A 21,842-nucleotide genomic window follows, 5' to 3' on the forward strand; every position below is an offset into this window, starting at 1 on the left:
GGCAGACAGGAGCTTTGTGAAGTTTGGCTGTGAAGTGGAGAAAGAGACAGTGTGGCCCTGGAGGGAGGCGTGGCCACCAAGGAAGGTTGGTTGGTTGGTTTGTGTTAAGATAGGAGAGCCTTGGGTTTATTTAACTGGTGATGCGAAGGAGCCAGGAGAGAGGGAAAGGGAAGAGACCCAAGGAGACGGCAGATGGCTGCTAGTGGGAGAGGCTGGATGCAGAGCCCCAATGGGAGGACTGGACTTTCTGTTGTGATTGGGGGAAACTTGGGAAACATGGTGGCAGACGTCGACAATGTTCAGTTACGGTTGCAGTTTTCTCAGTTAAATAGGAGACAAAGCTGCCTGGTGGGCGCAGGGTTGGGACATGGATCAGAGACTTGGGGTGAGCAGGGAGAAGGAGGTCGGGATTGGAGGAGCCCTGGCTTCCGTCTGCAGCCACTCTGGGCTTATCTAGTCAAGTGCTCACACGCATGACGGGACATGTAGATACACACGTGGTATTTCCAAGGACAGGACTTGCTATAGACTGCTTTGTGACCCCCAATGTGATGGTACTAGGAGGTGGGGCCTTTGGGAGGTAATTAGAGTTAGATGAGGTCATGAGGGTGGGGCCCTCATGATGGGATTAGTGCCCTTAAAAGAAGAGAAACCAGAAAGCTCGATTCATCTCTCTCCGGCCATGTGAGACACAGTGAGAAGGTATCTGACCATCTGCAAGCCAGGAAGGGGGCCCCCACCAGGAAGTGAGTCTGCCAGCACCTTGATCTTGGACTTCTCAGCCTCCCAAACTGTGAGGAAGAAATTGTTTAAGCGATTCTGTCTGTGGTATGTTGTTACAGCAGTCCGAGTCGACTAATACAGGCTTGGCGTATACACACGTCAGTGTGCTCACACTGGACACACGTGTTCACATCAGCCCAGCTTGCATGTACCTATGTGCCTGTACCTGTATGTCCATGCCAGTGTGGATGGGCAGGTGCGCATGCTCACACGTCCATACCAGGCCTTGCCCCCTTTCCCACCCCTGTTCCTGAGCAGCATGGCTTGAGTTCTTCACTGCTGTTTATTGAAACCTCCCATTGAAGAAAGGGGTGGGAGCAAGAAGGGGAAGGGAGTGGGAACAATGGGGGAAGTGGTCAGTGGGGAAGGGCTGGACAGAAGAATGGCAGGGCCTGGGCTGCAGGGAGGGTGAGGGCAAGGTGGGGTGTGCGAAGGCCTGTGGCCAAACTTTTGAACTGGCCAGGGCTGGGTTGGGGAGCTCCGGTGGTGGTGGAGATACCTCCACCAAGCTCTCAGAAGACTGTGTCCTAGGAGCATAGATGCACCCAGGGCCCTTCCCAAGGTGCCTGAGGAGCCCAGAGACAGGCACGGACCTGGCTGGGATTAGTCTCTGGAGGGCAGGGAAAGGAGGGTCTGTTGCCTTCAGTTGGGGCCCAGGCCCAGTTCACAAGGCTGCAGAGGGATCCTCTGGGATGCGTTTTCCGCTTCTGGTTCCTGCTTTGGCTCCTTTGCCTGCAGGGACCTAGGGAAAGAGAACTCAGGAAAAGCCCTGGGGTTCCCCAAGGAGGAGGACTGGTGGGGCCAGAAACAGGGGACTAACCAGTTTTCTAAGTCTTCAACAGTCTCTGGCAAGGGCCGATTGAGTGTCTCAGGCAGGAAGAGGGCTGCACTGCCTCCCAGGAGGGCGATGGTCCCAAAGATGACATTGGGGATGAAGGGCTTCAGCTCCCCGGTGATTTTCACCAGTGGGGCCGTCATGCTTCCCACGCGGGTCCACAGGTTATTTAAGCCCATACCTGTTTGCCTGGGAGAGTTCAGAGCAGAGATTGGCAGCCTGTGTGTGGGTTCTCAAAGAACAGCTCTGGGACCCCTGGACAGGGGCCACAATCCCACCTGCCCCTGTATCCTTTGGCTGGACCACTTCCAGGCCCAGCACCTACCTACCGGATGACTGTGGGGTATAGCTCGCTCGTGTAGAGGAAGAGGCAGCTGAAGGAGCTGGACAAGCATCCCTTCCCAAACACAGCCAGTACTGTCCTCAGGGTCAACAAGTCTGCAGAGGGAAGAAAACGCAGTAGACCTTGGGGCTCAGGAGCCCCTGAGTGTTCTCACTCCTCAGAGACCTTGTCTCCCTTTTTGCTTTGGCTGCCGGACAGCTCAGATCCAAAGTTAAAGCTTGTGTCCTGCTGCATTTGGGTTTTTCCCTGGCTCTGATTCCCTATTCTCATATTTTGTTGTATCTGTTTTTGTCCTAAAATATCTCCAGTTCCTTTGGAAGGATATAGGTGTATCAACACCCAAACATCTATATAAAGTAAAAGTGGCTTTTCCCAGGTCATGGTGGAGTAGGTTGTGGGGTGTTCCTTGAGCACTGGACTCTGATGTTTCCCCATCCAAGCTTGTCTTCTGCGGCGATGTCACCCAGGCCACACCCAAATCCCGAGCAATTCCTCTCACTGTGTAGACACCACCATACTTTGCCCTGAGTCAGATCTGAAAAAGGATCTTTGATATCATCTAGCCCACCTGTGTTATTTTCTAGACGAGAAACCTGAGCCCCAGAGAGTACAGGGAGCTGCTCAAGGTAACACAGTGAATTAGAGGCAGACTCAGCAGATCTGGAGTCCCTGGAACCCCACTTCCCAGCCTGTGAGGCCCGCAGACACATTGGTCTCACGGGTCAGCCTCTTTCGGAGGGTTCTGGGGGTAGCCCCAGCTTCTCACCCGAAGGCACAAAGATGAGAGACAGGATGCATCCTCCTGCCAGGAGTAGAACAACGGCCTCCGTGGTGTGCCGGCCCAGATAGCTTATGGAGACCATAGTGATGAACTTGGCTGGGACGTCAACCCCACCAAAGATGAGCTGGAGAACATAGAGGTCGACGCCGAATTCCTCCACACCCATAGCCAAACTATAGTAGGCAAAACCGGTGGAAAACCTGAGGGTCAGAGAGTGATTGATTAGGACACACAGCCAGGTGGGGGCCTCTCCCCATACTGCTCATTGGGTCACCAGGATGATGAATAGTTTCATTTCTTGTCCCAACTGCAACAGATTGATAGGGGCTGCTTCAGTGCTGTTTTGAGGCCTCTGAGATTGTGTCTGGGCTCAGTGAGAGAGTGCGGGGATTGAGTGGTTATGTCTGACATGGACATGGTCTAGGGTATGGTGACAAAGTGCCATATAATTGATTCCAGAGAATATCGGTCCTGGAGGGACTCTTGGAGACCAAAGGAGGCAGTAAACAATCTCTCTTTGTTGGGTAATGGTTTAACATTCAGATGGGGGAGGTGAAAGTCCCCAGGGCTGCACACACATGGGTCAGATGCCTCCCCTCCCCCTCTCAGAATTGTGGGATCCCTTTTGAAGAGTTCCTGGATATACTGAATCCTTTTCACATGGGGATGGCCAGGATGAGAAGGGCGTCAGAACCAGGTCACGGAAAGGGCTTTGAAGGAGATGTGGGATGTCGGGCAAAAGAGAAGACTTAGAAGAATCACAATTTCTGTCGTCAAATCTTGAAGCCCTGAGGGCCAGGCTTGTTCTGCGGGGTCCCAGAGGGCAGAGCTGGACCAGTGGGGGGCAGGGACAGAGAGGCACAGCTCACATGGTAGGGATGTGAGCTGGTGAAGGTGTTTGGAGCATTTGCCCTGTGGGTGAGGTGGGTGTGACCCCAGAAGGAAGCAGACCCTTACGGCTGGACCCGGGTGTGGGGCAGGGATGCCAGAGATTTCTGGGGTTGGGGCTGGACTGGGGCAGCCCTGAGGAGGGGATCCCTTGACTCTTCTTGCAGGTATTTTAGGCCTTGCCCTTAGGTAAGCCTGCCAGAAGCCTTGTTCATGACCCCAGCTTGGCAGGGGTGCTAGGGTGTGGGCAGGGAGGGGTGGTGGGTTACCAGGCCAGGGAAAGACAGAAGGTCACACGGCGCAGGATGGGTGTCCGGAACAGGTCAGCTATGCTGTGCTTGGCCTTGGCCAGGGTGATCTCCTTCTGCAGGTTGAGTTTGATCTCCTTGGGGCAGAGGAAGGGGAAGGGTCCATTAGCGACCAGCTGGTGGGCAGAGGAAGAAGACAGGGAGGTGCAGGCCTGGTGCCTTTAGAAAAGCTTGCTTAGGGCATCAGATGTAGGCTTGTGAGCAGGGGAAACAGAGGCAAGAGGAGGGGACAGTCCAAGAGCAGAGCCCAGGTTCGTGCCCCAGACTACAATCCCTCTGGGTCTCTACCTCCAGGCTGAGTTTTTCTCCTTCCTCCTTCTTGCCATTGAAGGCCGCCACCTGCCGGAATGTCTTCAGGGCCTTGGAGGACCTTCCAGACAGGATCATCCAACGTATGGACTCTGGCAGCCACCTGGGGGTCAGAATCAAGTCACAGTGGCTCCCAACCCCCCACCTCCCAACACCAGAAGTTCTCCTGAGAGGCTGGAAAAAGATCAAGAGCCAGGGCCAAAGGCTAGGAAGACCAGAAACCCGAGCTGCTTTGTTGCAGGTTTCGTGGAATTTAAACTTGGTCAAGCTCTGCACCTGGGCTGCCTGCAGCCGGCACAAATTCCAGAGATCTCTTCTTCCCTTTCCAGAAGAGCCTTTCCCCTGCCCCCGACCTTGGGCAGCTTGTTATCCTTGGGTGTTGTTCTTAGCTAGGAGCTTCGGGCCCTAGGCCAAGGCAGGTGGGGCCTGGGGAAGGGTTGGCATGCTCGAGGCTGGACAGCTGGAGGGTCCTGCACGTCCACATCCCCAGCCGTCCTTGGGCCGAATTCCAGGTCCTGGGTGAAGGGGGGCAGGGCTGCAGTCCCAGGGCAGCTTAGGAAGGGGGCTAAGTTTAGGGTTGTGGTCTAGGGAATGGGTCCGAGGACCCTTTGATCCTCCCTGCAAAAGGCCAACTCTGCTGGGTCGGGGGACGGTTTGCAAGTGCAACATGGGGCCTTGGGGTTGACAAGTGTGTGGCCAACCTCACTCTCCCCTAACCTTGGGCTGTGCTTTTGGGGTTGGTTCACCCCTGAGCAAACCCTGAGGGTCACAAAGTGAAGGGAAATGGAGGAGGCAGAGGTGTGGGGAGAAAGGAGGGATGCTTGGAAAAGTCTGGTCCCAGGTGGGGTCCGTTCTGGCTGTGGACCCCACAGGCACCCAGGACCTGGCTCCAATGAGACCCTCAAGGGAGTGGACGCGGGTGACCTGGCCTCAGACCTTTGGTCCTGCTGGTAGTGGCAGCTTCCTGGGCCCATTGCTACCTGCCCTTCTGGCCTTGTGGTCTTATTTCTGCCCTGACAGTCTTCTCAGCCTGTGCCTACCAAGATGATGGGTGACTTCCTCCCAAATCCCATAGCCAGGGCCTGGATTCCATCCTCCTCTCCCTGAGAATAATGACAACAGTGGCTTCCAATTAGTGAGCCTTCCTGTGGACCAGGCACATGTAACTCTGGGAGACAGGCACCGGTATCTCCATTTTGCCTAGAAAAATCTTGAGGCTCAGAGTGGGTGAAGCTTGTCCCAAGTCACACAATGAAGGGGTCTGCTGACCATCTGCCCTTATTTTGCCTCCCAACTCTCGGCTCCCATCCTAGGCTGTGGACATGCCAAACTCCACTCTGGACTCTCTGACCATCTCTCTCACTGCAAGATTGCCCGTCCCCTTGGGAGCTTATTCTCATTTTCAAATGGAGGCCCCATTCCAGTCCTGCGTCTTTTTGTGTAACCTTGGAGGATTGCTTCACCTCTCTCATCCTCAGTTTCCTCATCTGTAAAATGGGAACACTAATGTCCCCTTCACACAGAGATGCCGTAAGCGTTGGTATGATGTGGGTTGATGCCCAGAACAGGGCCTTGCACATAGTAAGTGCTGGATAAAGGAGCCTCCAGGACTTCATTTCTGCTCTGGAGCTTCTTCATGATTTCCTGTTCTTTGGGCCCAGCTATCAACTACCACCTACAGATTGGTTTCCTGTCTTCCACATGTCCTCACTCAGGGTCTCTGCCCCAGACCCCTTGATTCTCCCAGGTTCTCAGGTTGGAGCTTTCCTTTCCTTTATACCTCAAATCCAGAAGTCCCCACACTCTGAAGATTTCTCCTTCAAAATGCCCCTCAGACTCATCCCGCAGGCTCCTCCTGCCCACACGGTCACTTCCCTTTGTCTCTTGTCCCCACCCACTTGGGTTTGTCCTTCTGTGTGATTATGTCATGAACGGAAGTTTGGTCAGGCCTCTCAGCACCCCGGGCACCTTCAGAGGCGTTCTCTGTCCCTCCACGTGAAACCGAGGCCTCTCTGGCTTTCTGTGCTCTTCACAGCCTGACCCAAACCCCCTCACCAACACCCCCAGCCGAGCGCTCCCTCCCGCGGCATGCCCCGGTGTGTGGTTCCTCCTCCCTGGAATGCCCTTGCTGACTCTGGGATGGGGTGTCTCGGGACAGACAGAGTCAGCCAGCCTGGTCAGGCGTGGGCTCCTCCTGTTTGATCCCGGTGGCTCTAAGGAGGGAGCTGAAGAAGAGAGGGTCACATACCAGGACAAGAGGAAGAAGGCGAAGAAGGGAATGGACACGGTTAACTGGAGCCAGCGCCACTGGGGGATGGCGTAGGCCAGGCCAGGCAGAATGAACTGGCCACTGGTGTAGAAGTAACCGAGTGAAATCGACTTGATGGCCCGCATCCGGGTGGACACCCACTCGACACCTGCAGGAGGAACCCAAGGACCAGATTAAGACCCTACTGGGTGGTGGGCACCTCCTGAGAAGGGGCACCAGCTCCTGCCCCTCCGTTGGCTACTCGATCTGACCCTGATCCTAAGGTTTCATCGCCCCCATTTTAGAGATGCGGCGATTGAGGCTCAAGAAGGTAGGACTCAAACGTCGGTGTGACTGACTCCCAAGCCTGCAGTCTTGACTGCCTCTCCAGTGGCAGGTGACTTCCCTTGTTTTACCTACTTGTGTGTATGGGCTGAACGAGATCATGTACCTGGCAGATGCCAGGCCCGGGGTGGGTCCTCAGTATTGAAGCTGCTGCTATTATGCTTGTTGTTATGTTCAGAGGGGGCCTCTGGGGTCCCGAGAGGGGCAGCGCCTTGCTTGACCAGGGTCGCCCGGTGCCTGTGGCTGAGCCACACTCTTGGCTTCGGGCTGGTGCTCCCCAAGCTCCTGGTCCCCGTCCCCTCCCCCTGTGGCTCACTCAAGATCGTGGTGCTCAGGGTGATGCCTGAGATGCCGCAGCCACACAGGAAGCGGAAGACGCTGTAGATGGGGAGGGTGGGGCTGAAAGCTGCGCCTGAGCCGCTGGCTGCCAGCAGCAGGTAGCTGCAGGTCAAGATGGGCTTGCGGCCAAACCTGCAGCTCGAAAAAGAAGAAGAGGGGCGTTAGCTGCTGTGAGCCAGCCGAGGAGAGTGACTCTGCAGGCCTCGGGGCAAAGGGCTGGACCCTCCACCTCCCAAAGGGCCAGGCAGGGTGTGTAACTCCCTCCCCAGACAGAGCCTTGCTGGTAATTGCTTTTTTTTGTTGACAAGTTTGCAGTAAGACGTTTGAGTTAATGAGTGATCTCCTCCACCCCCAGCTTAGCTACCTGAGCAGGGGTCAAAGGACCACTCCTCTCCAAGCCGTTCATCACCCACCTCCACGGCCATGCAGCCGCTACTGTGTCTGAAAACCTTGAGGCCGTTGCCCCAGGTCTGGGGAGGCTGGAAGACTCAAGCTGTAGGGCTTTTGGGGGCTACAGGGAGAAGGCTGTGGCCCCGAAAGGGGCTGGCCACACAGCAAGGACCATCTCTACCCCCTCCCCCAGCTCTTTACCTCTTTGGGGGTGCATGGGTGGAATGGAGAGGGGCGGGGGGGGGTCTCCATGGGTTGTGCCTCCCCTGGCGAGGCCCCCGCGTCTCACCTGTCAGACAGGTCTCCCAGCACGAGCCCCCCAATCAGTATGCCCGCCATGAAGATAGACTGGGCCATCTCCTTCAGCTTGTTCGAGTTGCACACCAGGTCCCACTGCGCAGGAGAGAGGGAGAGCCACTCGGCCACCCGGCCACCCGGCTCAGTCCAGCCCAGCCTCTCAGCCGCGCTCAGCCTGTGCCCCCATGTGTGTACTCCCTCTCCCAGCACCCGCGCTTGGCTTCCCTGAGCCTGGCCCTTACTCCCGGTGCCATTTCCCCCGTCAGGCTGGCCTGGGGCTCCCTGGGTCCCTGCCCTGTGGTTCTGTGATGACAACATCCCTTCAGCACACGTGGCCTGCCATATGGCTTCCGAAGTCTGCTCAGCTGTCACAGCCAGGTCTGTCTTCGAGCTCCTCCAGGCTCACCTGCTTCCTGAGGTTACCTGTGTGTCTGTTCCCCAACTTCACTTGTGCAAGGCTGGTCTCTCTGCTTGCACCCTCTCTCCTCCAGGGGACATTCCTGCTGCCACCTCCCTCCATCCCACACCTTCAGCCTCTCTCCTGACTCCTCCCCATCATCGTTTGCTTGTGTTCCAGTCTCTCCACTTAAAGCCTCTTTCCCTTCCACATTTGCTTCATTTCTCTCTTCCCTTCAAAGCCAGATCTCTGGAACAAGGAACCATCCTGGCTGTCACCCCGTCCTCGTGTCCCACTCATTTCCCGAGTCTGCCCCCACCTCTCCACTGAAACTCTGCTCCCCAAACCTAATGGAACCTTCTGTTTCCTGACCTGACTTCCCTTCAGCAGCCCGTGATCCCGCTGACCTCTCCCTCCTCCGGTCTTCCTCCTTTCCCTCCCTCTGTGGTATTCTTTCTCTCTATCCCTTAAAAGTTCCCCAGGCCTCTTCTTGGATCTTCCTCTTTTTATTCACTTTCCCCAGGAAATGCCACCTGCTCCTATGGCTTCAATGACTATTTTATGGTGAAGACTCCAAATCCCTCTCTTTAGCCCAACCTTTCTTCTGGCCTTGAGACCCATCGATTCAGCAGCCTACTTGAAGTCTCCCCCTGGAGGGTGTCTTTTGGGCATCTCAGAGTCAACGAGACTTGCCACCCCCTCCCTGTAAAGTCTGAATCACAAAAAGGGACTGGCGGCCCTTTTTTGACTCCTTCCTCTCCCATGTTACAATCACTTCATCCTCCAGTTTCTAACTTTTTAATTTTTCTTTCTTTTTTTTCTGGCCACCGCTAGCGGCATGTGGGATCTTACTTCCCCAACCAGGGATCGAACCCATGGCCCCTGCAGTGGAAGCCTGGAGTCTTAACCACTGGACCACCGGGGAAGGTCCTTTAATATTTCTTGAATCTGGATTCTTCTATTTCCACTATTGCTATCTTAGTGCAGGCCTCATCCTCTTATGCTTGGATTAAGAATAACAGCCAATATTCAGTAGAAATAAAAGCAATGGGACCTAATGAAACTTACAGGCTTTTGCACAGCAAAGGAAACCATAAACAAAATGAAAAGACAACCTATGGCCTGGGAGAAAATATTTGCAAATGATGAGACCGACAAGGGCTTAATTTCCAAAATTTACAAACAGCTCATGCAACTCAAAAACAAAAAACAAACAACCCAATCGAAAAATGGGCAGAGACCTAAAGAGACATTTCTCCAAAGAAGAAATACGGATGGCCAACAGGCATATGAAAAGATGCTCAATGTCGCAAATTTTTAGAGAAATGCAAATCAAAACTACAAGGAGGTATCACCCCACATCAGTCAGAATGGCCATCATTAAAAAGTCTACAAACAACAAATGCTGGAAAGGGTGTGGAGAAATGAGAACCCTCCTACACTGTTGGTGGGAATGTGAATTCGTGCAGTCACTATGGAAAACAGTATGAAGTGTCCCCAAAAAATAAAAATAGAGTTGCCATATGATCCAACAATCCCATTCCTGGGCATATATCTGGACAAAACTATAATTAAAAAAGATACATGCGCCCCTATGTTCATAGCAGCACTGTTCACAATAGCCAAGACATGGAAACAACCTAAATGTCCATTGACGCATGACTGGATAAAGAAAATGTGGTACATATATACAGTGGAATACTACTCAGCCGTAAAAAAGAATGAAATAATGCCATTTGCGGCAACATGGATAGACCTAGAGATTATCATACTAAGTGAAGTAAGTCAGAAAGAGAAAGACAAAATACCATATGATATCACTTATATGTGGGATCTAAAATGTGACACAAATGAACTTATCTACGAAACAGAAACAGACTCACAGACATAGAGAACAGACTTGTGGTTGCCAAGCGGGAGGGGAGCAGGGGAGGGATGGATTGAGAGTTTGGTATTAGCAGATGCAAGCTACTATATATAGCATGGATAAAAAAACAAGGTCCTACTGTATAGCACAGGGAACTATATTCAATATCCTGTGATAAACCATAATGAAAAAAAATATGAAAAGAGTGTATATATGGGTAACTGAGTCACTTTGCTGTATAGCAGAAATTAACACAACATTGTAAATCTGCTATACGTCAATAAAATAAATTAAAAAAAAAGAATAACAACCAATATTTATTGAGGGCTTACTCTGCACCAGGCATTGTTCTAAGTAAGCACTTTCCATGCCTTAATTTTTTCAATCATCATAGCAACCTTATGATGTAGAGCTGCTGTCATCCTCATTTTACAGTTGAGGAAATTGAGCCCAGAGAGGATTATCGCAACAATCTTCTGACAGGTCTCCCAACCTTCGACCTCAGTCCTTCCTATCCATTCTTTCCCTGATAAGCTGAGTGGCTTTTCTGAAGCACCTCTCACATCAGCTTGCTGCCTTGCCTAAGGCACCCCCTGGCTTCCTCTTGCCCTCTGGGTAAAGACAAAGCTCTGTTAACACAGATTTATAAAGCCCTCAGGCTCTGGCCCCTGCCCACCTGTCTGGCCTAATCTCCTGCTAATCTCCAACACGCACCCTTTGTCCAGTTGTCCTGAATTACTTGTGTAATGAAGTGAAGAATCTCATTCACTGGAAATGCCTTACGAGAATGTTTTGGAAGCAAAACAGCGCGGGGAAAGAATCACACAGCCCAGGGAGCTCTTTCTGCTTTCCTCCCGGGAAGCGAGGGGGATTGGGCAAGGGGGAAGCCTCCAGGTCCTCCAGCTTACTCACAGTGGCCCAGAGTGGCCAGCAAACCCAGGGCTCTATCTGGCTGGAAAGGGAGCCTGCATGGTACATGTGTGGGGATGGGGGAGGGAAAAGAGTAAAGGAGGAAGTGAGGTGGTGTGAAAGGAGAAGGCCAGTGGGTGTCTAGAGAGACTTCCTGTACTGTGTAGCATGCGCTGTAAAGGGACAGGCCATCCGGGAGCGAGATGGGGCCATGTAATTCTTGACAATGACGTGTGAGTGGAAGAAATGGATGCTGCTTCCACTTCATTTAAGTAAGAGGGAATCCCTGGCCTGGACGTGCGTGCTTTCTCCCTTCCCGTTGGTTAGGAATTGTGATAACTAGAGCAACTCCGGAAGCCACGTGTTGAAGATGGCGGAGCTGCTGGGTGTCTCGGTCCCCGGATGACCTAGGAAGGGGGCTGGGAACACAGGAGCACGGCGAAGAGCATGGGACCAGATGTAGAGAGAACTGGAGAGATTTTTAAAGGCATTCTGGAATTTTGGGGGGGAAAGGAAGATATTTTGAGGGATTTTTGGCATGCTTTCCGTGTTAAGAAAACCTGTAGCTGAAGTCTCCATTCTTCAAGGTGTCGAGAGAGTGATTTATGTTTCCTTTGACTCTGACTCCATGCATAGGCCTGGCCACATGGGGTCCATGGTTGTAATCCGGTTACACTAGAGATCCTACAAAAGCTTCAGGCTATTGTGTTCCTCTTTGCTTTTGTACTTGATATCTTCCCCTACTCTAGCAAGGTTGTCAGTCCTTCAAAAGACATGTCAAGATCACTTCCTCTGAGTGCCAGAAACATCTTTTCTGGCTGCTGGCACAAGCAGCTAGTCAGTAAATAGTCGTGAAATGGATAAATGGCTGAGAAGCATATCCAGACTCCCAGCGTAATTCCTCATTTCTCCTTCCACACTCAGCATCCTGTTCTTACCTCTAAGAGGACACATTACATAGCATGCTACCTGCCTATTTGCTTGTCCATCTCTCCTGTATTCCGTAACCTCACCGAGGGCGGAGACGTCTCACTTGACTCTTTATCCCTAGCAGCTAGCAGAGTAGTTGGTGCACAGGAAATGTTAAATGTTTGTCTAATGACTAATTAATGGGGTTGCTATACATATTTAACTGATGAGGCCCAGAGAGGAAGAGGTAACCAGCTGACTGGAGGGAACCGGTCACTCAGCTTCTATCTAGCCCATGGCATGGTCTGGGCTGACCTCTTGTCTATCAGCTTTTGGCAGCTCCACATAGAGTTCTGGCTCCCAATATCCTATCCAACGTTCTTGGCCTTCTTTTTCCTTTCTTGGAATGTTTACTCCTTAGGGAGCTGGGTTCAGGAAGGGAAGAACAGGAAGCCCACTGCCATGTCTTCCTGAGTGATGACATACCAGGAAGGTGGTGGGGGAGAAAGAGAGGGCTTACTATGCTCAGGAGCAAGCTTTGCAAATGATGCCATAATAATCCTATGAAGTGGGTACTATTATTATCTCCATTTTACAGACAAAGAACCTGAGGCTCAGAGGGTAAATAACTTGCCCAAGCACAGCTTGGTTCATTTCAAGGCAGAGACTCAAACTCAGGTCTTCTGGACCCCCAACTAGTGCTCTTGACCATGGCTCCCTGATGTGTGCTTTGCTCTGAGTCCTGAGCTGCCAGAGGGAAGGCTCAGCCCACGGGAGCTGTAGCCATGCGTCACTATAAGACACAAGCTCAGGATGGGCTGGAGTCATGGTCAAGGAGGCAGCCAAGGCCAGAGCCAAGTGGGCTGATCTGATGTCAGGCCCAAAAGGTGAGGGACAGGCTCAGGAGCTGTAGCAGCAGCAAAATCATAGGCCAGGAGGCCCCTCAGAGGGCAGAGAAGAAGGCGTGACATAAAAGGTCAGGGCAAGCCATGTGCGATCAAGGATGCGGACCCTGCTCCGCGCGCGTGTGTGTGTGGTGTGTGTGTGTGTATGTGTGTGTGGTGTGTGTGTGGTGTGTATGTGTGTGTGTGTGTGGTGTGTGTGTGTGGTGTGTGTGTGTGTGTATGTGTGTGTGGTGTGTGTGTATGTGTGTGTGTGGTGTGTGTGTATGTGTGTGTATGTGTGTGTGTGGTGTGTGTGTGTGTGTGGTGTGTGTGTGTGGTGTGTGTGTGTGTGTGGTGTGTGTGTGTGTGTGGTGTGTGTGTGTGTGGTGTGTGTGGTGTGTGTGTATGTGTGTGTATGGTGTGTGTGTGTATGTGTGTGTGGTATGTGTGTGTGTGTGTGTGTGTGGTGTGTGTGTGGTGTGTGTGTGTGTGTGTGTGTGTGTGTGTGTGTGTGTGTGTAGGCTGACTCTGCCAGGGGACCCCACACATGGTCCATACTCCCTCCAGAGCAAGGACAAGGGAAACAGACTTCCCTAGATTTGGGGCCTTTTAGATCCAGTTTAGAACTTGGGGAGAATTGCTATGCCTCTGTCTACTCTCGGACCTCTGATGGAACCAAGGCTGGGGCACAATGGCCAGAGAGCCAGGTACCTGGGAAGCCTCAAAAGGGCATGAGTCTCTAGCTCTGCCACTTAGTAGCTGTGAGTTCCTGGGCCAGTTGCTTAACCTCTCTGTGGCTCAGTCTCTTTATCTGTAGAATGGGGGTAATACTAATACCTGCTTCTCAAGATTGTAAATAAAATAGGGAATGAAGAGCACCCAGCACTATACCTGGCAAACAGTCGGCACTCTATGTGATAGCTGTTTTATTATTATTGTCACGTCATTGTAAGGCCTGTGCTCACAGAGACATGTGATGCAGTAGAAGGGGCATGGATTCTGGAGTCAGGACCCCCATCCCTCTTCCTACAAACACTTGATTTCACCATCATGGCTGAGAGAGCCACCTTCTGGATCTGAACCCAGTGTATTCCTCTGTAAAAAGGGGCAACATTCACAGTGGTCATAAAAGAAGATTCGCAGGGTGGTGAAAGAAGGAATGCAAAGCACCAGCCCAGGGCCCTGCACACAGTAGATGTTCACTCTGACCCTGGAGAGCCCAAGGGATGGCCCCGGGCTCCTCCTGCCCGGGATCACAGCTTCCTAGGTGAGGGCTGCCACAGGGCGGTGGGGGGGTGGTCAGGCTGGCCCAGACACGTGGCTGAGCTGGGGCCCCCAGGTCATTAGGCAGGAGTCAGATTGGAGGCTAGGAAAGGGGAGATGATAGGAGGGGTGCCCAGGGCAGGGTCCAGGGTGAGCAAGTAGGGGTGATGCAGGAGCTCAGCTGGAGACAAGAGATGGACAGATGGTCTGGGAGGTGGGCAGCCTGGGGATTTGGGGGTGAGCGTGGAGGGAGACCAGACACTCGGCAGGGGAAACTTCCAGGGTGGAGACCCACTTCTGGGAGGACCACTGAGTGGGTTCTCTGCTTCTCCAGTGGCTGACTTGGGGCCTCCAGGGACCTGTGTGGGGAGACAGGATTTCTGTGGCCCTGGAGACAGGACGGGAAGGCTCAAGGCCCAGAGAGGACTCACAGGGGCCTCAGAGGGGAGGGCCTGCTCATCCAAGGCCAGGCCCGGGCCTTCGAGGGCTGTAGGGTTGGGTTTCCGGAGCCCCCAGACTGAGCTGGGCCCCCACAGGGCTGTGCTCTGTGGTGTGGAAGCTGTGGGCTCCTCTCCAGGGAATTCAGAGTCCACAGTCCTCACTCCTCACACTTTCCAGACTTAAAAGAAAGGCCTTTGTTTCCTCTTAATGTCCTGGTAAAGCTCCTTCTGAAAAATTCCTACCTTGTCTCTGCTGCACCCAGAGAAAGGAATGTGTGGTCACCTCTGCCAGCAAAGCTTATGGGATCAGAAGGGGGAGGGAAACTCCCCGTGCTCCTGGCTGGACCCAGCGCAGTCCTCCCACCCTCGCCTCCTCTGCAGGGAAGGTCCTTATTATCCCATTCTACAGATGAGGGGACTGAGGTGGGGAGGGAGATGACTCACCAGGTCCCCGGCCGTGGGGGTGGTGGTGGAGCTGGGCCCTGCGTGCTGGCCTGTGCTGGGTTGGGGGTGGAGTAAGACAAAGCCCTGCGGCCTGGGTGAGCCGGGAAGAGCTGTGACAGCTGATTCTCCTTTTACCAGGAGTCCCCCTACTCTTCTGGGGGGACTAACCCCCTACTTCTCAGGGCATCTCTATTAATCATGACCACCATAACAGCAACAGTGGCAGCAAACATTAGTTGAACACCTTGTAGGTGCCAGGCCCTGTGCTAATGCTGGCCTTGCATTATCTCTTTTAATGGTCGTACTTGTTCTCTTACCCCATTTTACAGATGAGGAAACTGAGACTTCTGGGGTTGTAACATCCCGAGTAAACGGCAGAGTCAGAATGTGAACTCTGCTGCTTGGCCCTGGCTCATGGTGGCACGCTGTCCACCTGGGAGATGGCTCCTTGCCTACTAACCAGGGTCACCTGGACTGAGATGGTTGCCAGGTGCTGTCTTCCTCATTACCACCCTTCCCCCCAGGGCCGGCACACCCAGGTCCCTGCCTCCACGCCAGAGACACACCCCTAGGTGAGCCAGCCACTGTCTTACCTCCACCCCCTGAGGGACCGGAACCCCACCCCACCCCAAGTGATGGAGCATGGATTTGCCATGGCTTGAACCACAAACAGAAAAGTCAGAGGGGGTTTGACCTTGCTGCGCTGCTAAGAGCACCTGGCTGGGTCTGGCCACTGACATTTCCCTGACTGGGTGAGGACCCTGATCAGGGGTTCTCATGGCTGAGAGTCCTCAGGGAGCCTGGGCCTGACCAGGACCCGACCTGGAGAAGGGGGCAGACCCCGAGGCCTGGTGAAACCCTGTGTTTATTTGGGATGTAGATTCACCTGGCCCCAACTGCTGGAATGGTGACTGGGTGCTCAGCTGGCACAGATGTGAGCTGATGCTTGACGGGGTACAAGACCTGCAAGCTGGGCTTCCCTGGTGGCGCAGTGGTTAAGAATCCGCCTGCCAATGCAGGGGACACAGGTTTGATCCCTGGTCCGGGAAGATCCCACATGCCACGGAGCAACTAGGTCCGTGCGCCACAACTACTGAGCCTGCACTCCAGAGCCCGCGAGCCACAACTACTGAGCCCTTGTGCCACAAGTACTGAAGCCCATGCACCTAGAGCCTGTGCTCCGCAACAAGAGAAGCCACCGCCATGAGAAGCCTGCACACCGCAACGAAGAGTAGCCCCTGCTCGCGGCAACTAGAGAAAGCCCACGCGCAGCAACGAAGACCCAACGCAGCCAAAAAAAAAAAGACCTGCAAGCTCTGCTCTTGGCCAGGTTCCCTGGAGCTCAAGGTGCACCCTGGAGGGGAAGACACTTCCCAGCAGTCAGCCCTGTCTGAGTCCCTCCTGCCAGGCTCTGAGGGCATATGGCCTTCATCCAGCATTAACTGAGCGCTTCCTAGAACCTAGCCCAGGGTGCAGTGGTCGGGGGATGCCGTCCCAAGGAACACGGGGTGGGGAAGTGGGGGGAGGTGGCTCTGGAGCTCTGCTGCCTGGGTTTGACTCCCAGCTCCAGCACTTATAAGATGTGGTGCCTTGGGCCACTAACCTGTACCTTGGTTTCCTCATCTGCAAAAACGACATAATATAGGTACTAACCTCAGAGAGTTGTTGTGAGGATTAAATGAGTTCACGTGAGCAAACTGATTAGGGCCGTCTGGCAAGGGGTTAGCACGCGGTAAGGGATAGCGATGGTTATTATTTCATTGCTCCCTGTAGGATTTTTGTTTCCTCGTCTAGGTTCTGTATTCTGGAGGACATGGATGGTGGCTTTACCCCTTCTCTCTGTCTTCCAGGGACCAGATGTACAGCAAGTTGCCCACACACCTGGAAGCTTATTTACAGGTATTGGGGCATTTCCACTCCCCCCACCCCCCGCCCTGTTCCTCGCCCCTACATCCATTTGGTTCCCGAGTCCCAGAGGTTCTGACTCCCCAACCTCTCTGGTATTTATTCCGACTGCCCCTGCCGTCCGTCATCTTGGTCCTGGGTCCCTGTGGCAACCTGCTAACTGGTCTCCCAGCTGCTGGACCAAAATGCTCCACAAGCTACTCTCCGCTCTGCAGTTGAGGCAGGAGATAGATGGGCCCCAGGCTGAGCAGCTGGAGTTCGTCCCCTGTGGACAGATCCTCCAAAATAGCAGGAGGGAGGAGAGCTGAGCCCTGTCCAGATAAGAGATAAAAGACTGCATATGCCTCATTCTTGAAGTCAAGGGGACCTTCCCAACTACACGTGCTCAGAAAGGCTCCTTGAAGGTCAACAACGGAGGGGGCGCCACTCCATAGTAAGTGACATCAACCTACCCACAGGCCTCTTTGCTCGAATCCATCCTGGCTAAGAGATGCACGCGCACACATGGGAGGACCCCGAGATAAACAAAATATGGACACAGAACCAGGCAAAGCAAGATGATTGGCCAAAGGAAACCCGGAAGAAATGCCCCATATAAGTGATTCAAACTACCACAAGGGTGCCACTCTCTCTCTGAGTCCGCCCACGTGTCTATCCACACGTACCCTTTTACCTCCTAATAAATACTTTACTTGTTTCACTACTTTCTGTCTTTGTGGGAATTCATTTCTACAAAGCCGAAGGGCCAGGGCCTTGTCAATGGCCACTGGTCTAGTGGCCAGGATTCAGCGCTCTCCCTGCTGCGGCCTGACTTCAACCTCTGGCTGGGAATCGAAATCCCGCTTCAAGCCGCCGTAGGCCAAGGCCACCCGAGACCACGGTCCGAGTGCAGATCCTTAGAAGGTAATCTGAGTACGTCGCACTCCTGCTTAACACCATGCAATGGCTCCCTGTCACCTTCGAGACAGAGGCCAGTCCTTCGCCCCGGCGTCTACGCCAGGCCCTCCTGCTGGCCCTCCTCCTCCCTGTGTCCCTGGCCTCCGCACCCCGCTGCCCGCCTCTCCAGCCTCCCTCGGTCTCTTGCCGGCCTTACTGCTTTGCTCTCTTTATGCTTCTGTGACTGTGCGTCTGACTCCAGGCACACTGTTCCTTTCGCCTGGGGTGCGCTTGCCCGCGTCAGTCTGCCCCCTAACCCTGACCCCTCCTTCACACTCAGCTCCGGCTTTGCTGACTCCAGTGAGCCCTCCCGGTTTCCCCCGCCAGGCGGATTCCACGCCCCTCCTCTGGGCTCCCAGGGCACCCTGAGTTTATAAAGCTCGTATCCATTCATTACACAAATATTGATTGCACAGAGCGCCTCCTCTGTGCCAGGCACTGTTCCAGCTGCTGGGGATATAGCAAAGCAGCTGAAAACCCCTGCCCTGGGAAGCCTGCATACCCCACCACGCTGCTGGTGAGTTTCCTCACTAGAGGTGAGCACCTGGAGGACAGGCAGGGCTCACGGGTTCTTTGACTCTGTGTCCTCAGTATTATGCGTGTAGGTGTCAATAAATGTTGGATGCTGGATGTATTTCAGGCACTGGGCTGGGTGCTGGGGAGAAAAAGTGCATAGGACAGGGTTGGAGTATCCGGGGCCATGAGAGTCAGCAGATGTGATGGTTAGGAGCACGGCTCTGGGGCCAGGTGCCTGTGTTCAGATCCTGAATCTGCCTCTTACTAGTGGCGAGACCTTGAACAAGCTCCTTATCCTCTCTGTGCTTCAGTTTCCCCATCGCAACAATGGGCTTATCATACTAACTATCTTATAATGTTGTCAGGAAGGTTAAAAGGGTTAATATTTATTAAGCACTTAGGACAGTGCCTTGCGCGTAGTCAGTGCTTTATACAGAAATAAATACTCACTAGACAAATGAATAGCAATCATAGATTCTGAACATAGATAGTCCTGGATTCAAATCATTTCTCTGCCAGGTCCTAATCATATGTACTCCTGGGAAAGTCATTGAACCAGGCTGAGCCTCGGTTTCCTCATCTGAAGGTACTAACAATACTTCCCTCACTGAGTTGCCATCTCCAGGGATTCCAGGAGCCCACGCTCATAGTGTGCCCAGCACAGGACTGGCACCAGGTAAAGACGTTGAAATGCATCTCTTCTAAGGCGGCAAAAGCAAGATCCTGCCCTCGAGGGGCTCATGGTCCCCGAAGGGAGAATGAAAACATTGGCCTCTGCTCACTGCTCACATGTCACCCCCTCCAGGAAGGCTCCCTAAAATCCCGTGGTCCCCCCACTCTTTTGTACTGCCATGAATGATTGTCCCCCTGTGCCTAGTATGGACTTTTGCTTTAAACTCCAGCTCCGAAACTGACCAGCTGTGTGGCACTGGACCTTCACTTCCCTCCTCTGAGTCTTAGTTTTTTTTTTTTTTTTTTTGAATGAAAAAGGAGATAAAATCACCTTCAACAGAATATCATTGTGGGAATCAAAGTGTGGGAGACAATGTCTGCCAGACACCAAGACGTGACTGGCTATTTGTGGATCCTCAATAAATGCCAATTCCCATTTCATTCTCTTCATCTGACCATGGTCTCCAGGTCATTCGAGAGCCTGATTTAACTCTGTAACTCCTGGAGATGGTGGGTAAAAGAATCAGTGAATAAATGAGGGTGTGAATGAATGGGAGATGAACACAGAAGTGACTGCGGGAACGGATGAGATGTTTTCTGGGTCTGCTCAGGCATGTTCCAACCCTCACCTCTGTCCATCCCCTCCTGCACACACTGTCCCACCTTGAGACCTTTACACAAGATGGAATTTTCCTCCTTTTCCCCATTGCCTGGCTAACTCTTGCTGGACTCCCTTATCTCCGCCCAGGGTCACTTTTTAAAGGAAGCTTCCCCTGGCCCCTGCCCCCAGCCCAGGGGTAGGCTGTAGTCTAAGGTCACAACATTAAGTACTTTGAAGTTGTAATTTGACATTTCTTTGTGTGGTCCTCTCATTAATTGATGTTACCCCTGCTAGGCGGTGGACCCCGTGGGAACAGGGACAGTGCATTTTTGTATCCCCAGAGTTTGGCGCTGCGCCTGGCATAGAAAGGGCTGTTTGCACTCTGAATGTGAAGAGACGGAACCTTTTGGTTGGTGCGTCTCTGCGCCCAGGCCCTTCCTCTCTGCCTGCCCAGTGCCCTGTCCCTGGGTCCTTAGGGAGACTGGGTCCCAGCCTGCTCCCCTGTCCATGAGTGTGGGGTTCCTGCTGTAATCGGAGGGAGAGGGCTGGCCTCAGGGCATACCTCAGTCACAATGGAGTCCCTGGTGCTGACGTCGTAGGTCCAGCCATCCAGGCAGGGCTCGGTGGCCCCCTGGGTGTCATTGGGCAGGCTGGCGTTGGGTGGATATACAAAACGGAGGCACGGCTCAGGCTTCTCATTCGGGCCCATGGGGAGCACCCAGGGCCCCGCGGAGGCGTTGGGTGGCGGGCGACAGTGGTGGGCGGGGGTGGCCGCTGTGAAGATCTGCAGCAGGTTGTGGTTGGCCATGCTGAGGATCGGGAGGCCGAGCAGGACCGTGTGCAGGAACTGGAAGGGCCCTTTGCTGGCCACGCGGTCCACGAGCTCGGCGAAGGTCATGGCACCGGGCAAGATGAGCCAGAGCTACGGGTGGGGCACCAGGCCGGGGAGAGGGATGTGTGCATGGGGGTGAGGGGGGCAGGTGGATGGGTGTGGAAGCACAAGCGGGGAGGTGTGCCCAGGTGTATGTGTAAGCCTGTGTATGTATAAGCGTGTGATACAGCCGTGCGTACCCACAGATTTGCGTGTGGATGAGGATGTACGCAACTGCGCATGCACACGTGGGGTCACAGGTGTGGTGTGTGTTCACAGCAGTGTCTGCTGGGACGTGCACATTTAGGCTGGAGTGTAAGGGCACAGCTGTGTGAGCGCGGGTGTGTCGCTGTGTGCGTGTGGGGACTTGTGGGTGTGAGTATGTGTTCAGCCAGGCTGGGCACATGCGCTGCAGGCGTGGGGCAGTGCAGGCAGGCCGCTGGGACCAAGGGGCCCCGTCTTGGACGTTGTCCCCACAGGATGGATGTCAGGAGTAAGTGGGCGAGGTCCCTGGTTGCCTTGAGCAGACACACAGGACTGGCAGGGCTCAGGGGGCCTGCTGGGAAGGTCTCCCCAAGCCCAGCGCCTCCTGGTTTTGGCTGTCCCCTGGGGCTGGGTGCACCATACCAGGGCAGCAGAAAGGGGCCAAGCAGATCCCAGAGGGCATAAGGGACTTGGTCAGTTGCAGTGAGGAAGCAAGGCCCGGCCTTGGGGGCTTCCCAGGGGTCCCTCCTCACCTGGTAGCTGGGCCTGGCTCCTCCCTCCGGTGGGGTTGGTGGTCGATGTGTCTGAAACCCTTGCTCTGTCCCAGGGTCCGGCAGCTGCTGTAGTTTGGCAGCTCAGCTCCAGCAAGCTGTGTTTGTGCCTTCCCCAGGGGGGCTTATATAAGGCATAAGCTGTTTCCCAGGCTAATGTTTGACTTTCCTTTGGGGATTAATGACACTGGCAGGGCCAGGGCTGTGGACCCACTAAGCCCAGCTTTCCTCAAAGGGCTGCCTCAGCAAAGGCTGGTGTGGTGGCGTGCCTGAGCCTAGTGGGGCTGCTGGGGGGACAGAAGCCTAGGTGGTCTGGGCAGGGGGAGTCTGGGGAGGGGGTGGGGGGCTGGCTTGAGTCCTGAGGGCCCCGGGTCCTCTGTGAGCTGACGGTCTGAAGACTCGGAGCTGAGAAGAGCCAATCAGAGAAGTGCTGCTGCCTGTGAGTGGACAATACTCTCCAGGGCACTGACTTCCCCTGCCTGGTGCCTCTTGGTAGGGCACAGGAAATAGTAGGGCACGTCCAGGCCGAAAATGTCCCCTGTGTCTGTCCCTGAGGGCTCCGGGCTGTCACCCCCTGGGCCCCTGGGGCAGCCAGGGCTCCCGTGTC

General features: G+C 54.0%; 1 protein-coding gene across 4 annotated transcripts; it reads right to left on the reverse strand.

Annotated features, from left to right (window-relative positions):
* Positions 1-1,047: 1,047 nt before the first annotated feature.
* Positions 1,048-21,322, reverse strand: SLC22A8 (solute carrier family 22 member 8). Of its 4 annotated transcripts, none has more exons than XM_059929768.1 (11): positions 21,218-21,322; positions 20,172-20,259; positions 7,859-7,962; positions 7,157-7,311; positions 6,496-6,664; positions 4,227-4,350; positions 3,900-4,015; positions 2,728-2,942; positions 1,948-2,056; positions 1,604-1,807; positions 1,048-1,525 (listed from the first exon to the last, which is right to left on the reverse strand). In XM_059929768.1, the coding sequence occupies exons 3-11, from the start codon at positions 7,924-7,926 to the stop codon at positions 1,426-1,428; spliced, it is 1,260 nt and encodes a 419-aa protein (XP_059785751.1). In that variant the 5' UTR covers positions 7,927-7,962; positions 20,172-20,259; positions 21,218-21,322; the 3' UTR covers positions 1,048-1,425. The 4 variants fall into 4 exon arrangements, with proteins under 4 accessions (XP_059785751.1, XP_059785747.1, XP_059785749.1 ...); XM_059929764.1 differs by having other exon boundaries at positions 20,172-20,531; positions 21,218-21,301; XM_059929766.1 differs by having other exon boundaries at positions 20,172-20,393; positions 21,218-21,239.
* Between the last annotated feature and the right edge of the window lie 520 nt (positions 21,323-21,842).

This window comes from Balaenoptera ricei, chromosome 8 (genome assembly GCF_028023285.1).
Source record: "Balaenoptera ricei isolate mBalRic1 chromosome 8, mBalRic1.hap2, whole genome shotgun sequence".
Classification (NCBI taxonomy): Eukaryota; Metazoa; Chordata; class Mammalia; order Artiodactyla; family Balaenopteridae; genus Balaenoptera; species Balaenoptera ricei.